General features: G+C 39.3%; 1 protein-coding gene across 1 annotated transcript; it reads left to right on the plus strand.

Annotated features, from left to right (window-relative positions):
* The first annotated feature begins 2,016 nt into the window (after nucleotides 1-2,016).
* LOC101651303 (olfactory receptor 1086-like) lies at nucleotides 2,017-2,940 on the plus strand. Its single transcript, XM_004697257.1, has one exon. The coding sequence runs from the start codon at nucleotides 2,017-2,019 to the stop codon at nucleotides 2,938-2,940; it is 924 nt and encodes a 307-aa protein (XP_004697314.1).
* The last annotated feature ends 1,118 nt before the right edge of the window (nucleotides 2,941-4,058 follow it).

Genomic DNA, 4,058 nt, shown 5'->3' on the forward strand with positions numbered 1-4,058 from the left:
ATAACATTGTAATCATTTCTGTAGTACATGCATGGTGGCATATCTGAATTATATAACTGAAATGTTATTTAGGAGTGCTTGAGTGAAACACATAGTTAAAATGATGAACTGTGAGTCAAAAGGTTGGGCATTTGAATCCATTCTGAGGTGTGTTGGAAGAAAGACCTGGTAATCTACTTCTAAATAAAAGGCAGTTATTGAAAAATTCTATGGAGCATATTTCTGCTCTGGCACACATGGGATCCTCATGGATAGAATACACTTGATGGCAACTGGTAACTGACAATATAATTTATACAAGTATAACTCAATGTGGCCACTTGAAATACTTCTTAAGTTTGTAATACATCCACAGATTTTTGCTCATGCTAATTCACTGTATGTTACTGACATGCTCATCTCCATGATCCTGTACCTTTCTCCTGTTGAAATCTGTAATGTTTTCTTCAAAATTCTTTCTATTCTCCATAGTCCTACTTAATAACTTACTTCATTAATACTTAGTTCAAAATATTTCACAATTTTCGTGGTGCTGCTGTCAGGTAAGCACTGGGTAGTGAACACAGAACAGGCAATTCAAACTCCCAAGTTGCTTTGAGAGTGAAAGATGTGGCTGTCTGCTCGCTTAAAGATTGGCTGTTTTGGGAACCCCATGAGATGCTATGAGTCAGAATTGATTCAGTGATAATGGGTGTATATGTGTATGTATGCTTTGGTATTCTTAACTTGCAAATATACACAATGCATTTCAAAGGATTACACATAAGTGACTATATATGCATATATATGTATGTGTAAGTTGTATATTTCAGCCAAGTTTTTGATGTTGCATATGATTTCCAAGTAACTCTGTTTCTTTTATTCCAAATGATCTAGATCAACTGATTCTTTCATCCTCACGCCACTTCCCCATATTCCACACTCAGTTTCTCATGCTTACTTAAAACGGTGAGTTCGGTTAAGGCCTTGCTATTTTCTAGGTGGAATGTAAGGGATGAACCCCTAGGTACCGAAGTGCTGCAGCTGAGAGAGTCTGCATACTGACTCAAAAACAACTATGTGCTTCATATTACTGAGTTCTGTCTTACTAAGACTTACCGAAGAAAAGCTTCTTAACCATAGCTTTTAGGATGATAATCCAGTAGGATTGTCACTCTTGGAGAGGCTTGGGTCCTGAAGACATACTTGTGTGTAGCAAGACACTGAAGCAAATGCAGCCCAGCGTTGCTATGTTTAATAGCCCTGGCGGGGGTGTGGTTTATGACTTGGACTGTTAACTATGAGATCAATAGTCCAGACCCACCAGTCCCTCTTCAGGCGGAAGATGAGCCATTTTGGTTTGGAAAGATTTACAGCCCTAGAAACCCCCAAGGCAGTTCACTCTACCCTAGGGGTTGCTATGGGTTCAAATCAACTCAGTGGTTGTAGGTTAGGGTTTTGGTTTTCCTGTTTGAAAGGGTGGGGAGTGTTATGCTAAAATTAGGATCATTTACTTACACTGAAAAATGTATAGAATTGGCTTGCCCATACCAGTAGTCTCATATGGGCAGTCCTAGCATGAACCCATCCCATCACAATTGTTCCTGGACTTTCAGTTATGCACAGTGTCTAGGCAATCTCACCGAACACGAGTTGTCTCCATCCCCAGGCTTTTGTCCTAACCGGCATCTAGTCAACCAAGTACATAGAGTATTATGAAATCTATCCAATTATTTTATCTTTTGCATTAAGTAATGTGAGTTAGGTTGAAATGTGTAATTGGATATGAGAGGTATGTTCTTAGATAAACAGCAGTTTAAAAGTGACATGCTTCTTTCTCATTCGTCTCTGAAAAACCAGCTCTGGCCAGAGTTAACAGAACAGCTGCAAGAGAGACAGGAAAGTGAGTGGGGCCCATGAGCCGTGGTGGGGATCCAATTCTACTTTTGATCGCCTCTATGGATGACTTCAGGATTGTGACCTTTGAACACAGCTCGAGCATTTGTTGATGGTTTATGCCCATGACTTAATAAGGGGATGACAAATGACACAACGGTTACAGAATTTATTCTCAAGGGCTTCTCAGAAATTCTCGAACTGAGGCTTGTGAGTACGGCCCTTATCCTTTTCATCTACCTCTTTGCCCTCTTGGGGAACGTTTCTGTCATCGCAGCTGTGACCAGGGACAGCCGCCTCCACACCCCCATGTACTTTTTCCTGAAGAACCTGTCCTTTTTGGACATGTGCTATACCTCTGTCACGATCCCCAAGGCGTTGATCGACTCCCTTACGGGCTCAGGAGTCATTTCCTTTGGGGAATGTGTGGCTCAGCTCTTCTTGTTTGTAATGCTCTGTGCATCGGAGTGCTTTTTGCTTACGTCCATGGCATATGACCGTTGTCTGGCCATCCACAGGCCCCTTCTCTATGGAATCATTATGAGTAGAAAGCTATGTGCAGAGCTTGTTATTGTAGCCTGGTTGAGTGGGGCACTCTATGCCATCTTCCACACAGTCAATACCTTTTCCCTCCAGTTCTGTGGGCCTAATGTCATTGATCACTTCTTTTGCGATAGCTCCCCTATCATGAGACTCTCCTGCAGTGATCCCCATACCAACGAGGAAGTTGGATTTGTAGTGGGTGGGTGCATTATTCTTGGTGCCTGTGCCCTGACTATAATTTCCTATGTTTGCATCATCTACACCATTGCTCAGATCAACTCTGCAGATGGCCGTTGGAAGGCTTTCTCCACTTGCTCCTCTCATCTGGCCACTGTAATTCTGTTTTATGTCACTGGGAGCTTTGCTTACCTGAGACCTGCTTCCCATTATTCTCCCACACAAGGACGGCTAGTGTCAGTGTTTTATTCTATCCTCACACCCAGCCTGAACCCTGTTGTCTACTGTCTGAGGAATACAGACATGCAGGTAGCCCTGAAAAAACTATTTGTTCCATCTAAATAGACATGTTTCCCTTATTAATTATATTGTTCTTGATGTTACCTTGCAATGTCTTTGCATTTTAATTTACTCTTTTGCCGCCATGAAGCCCAGATTTTTTTTGTTTCAAAAAACAATTTAAAGAAAAATTGAGTATATAACATGGAATTAGTTTTATTAACTATTGATGTTATGAGAAAAAAGGCTACCATATGCTGTCATTAACTTATTATTAACCTATATGTATTTTAAGATTTCACAACCCCCAAGGATATAATCTTTGAATTAACAGCAGAAATAACAAACATACTTATCAGGGAAGGGACATTAATTATATAACAATTTGTTTTAAACATGTCTATTAAAAAGCATGAAAATATATTTTGAATAATCGATATTTTTATTTAAAATTTTCTGTTTCATAATTTATGTCCAATGTCCAGATTGATTGCAGACTTAAAGTTCAAAAAGGGACCAATACTCAGAGGGCTATTTTAGTCAGCTTCCATTTTATTCTTTAACTTCAGAGGAGCCTTTTACCTCCTCTTGACCTACTATGTCTCTATAGGCAGTGGGAGGTTTGCTTGCCAAGGGCGACAGGTAGGGTTGTGTAGTGCTCACTGCTAATACATAGCCAGAATAAGTTTGCGGTTCTAATAAGTTATCAAGAGTGCTTGGGAATTATCTAAGACTGATGCCTCTGTCCTTTAAAGAATTAGTGTCCACACTTAGCACAGTTATTTGCATTGGTTAGCCACTGAACATGTGCATATGTAAGAACATGCCAAAATAATTGGATGGATTTCTGGGATTTAGTATGTGGCTATGGAAATGGGAGAAGCTTAGTCTTTTTTAAAGTCTTGGAATCAGACAAGTCTACCAGTATTTATATTGATAATTGTCCTCCTCATTAGTATAGTAGGTAAATAGTTTGTCATTAATTATATTTACTAAAACAATTGACTTCATGTACACATAAATGGTAAGACTTTTTAATTATAAAAATCAGGCCTGTGTCTGTTTTTTGACTTGTTTGTGATGAAGCATATAACCATACACAAATACACATAATGGCACAAAAAAATTGCATATAAGGATTGCTTAGATCTCTTAAAAATATCAGCATTCTGTAGTCCTACCAT

This window comes from Echinops telfairi, unplaced genomic scaffold, assembly GCF_000313985.2.
Source record: "Echinops telfairi isolate 266 unplaced genomic scaffold, ASM31398v2 ScPeMD7_7469;HRSCAF=8507_0, whole genome shotgun sequence".
Taxonomy (NCBI): Eukaryota; Metazoa; Chordata; class Mammalia; order Afrosoricida; family Tenrecidae; genus Echinops; species Echinops telfairi.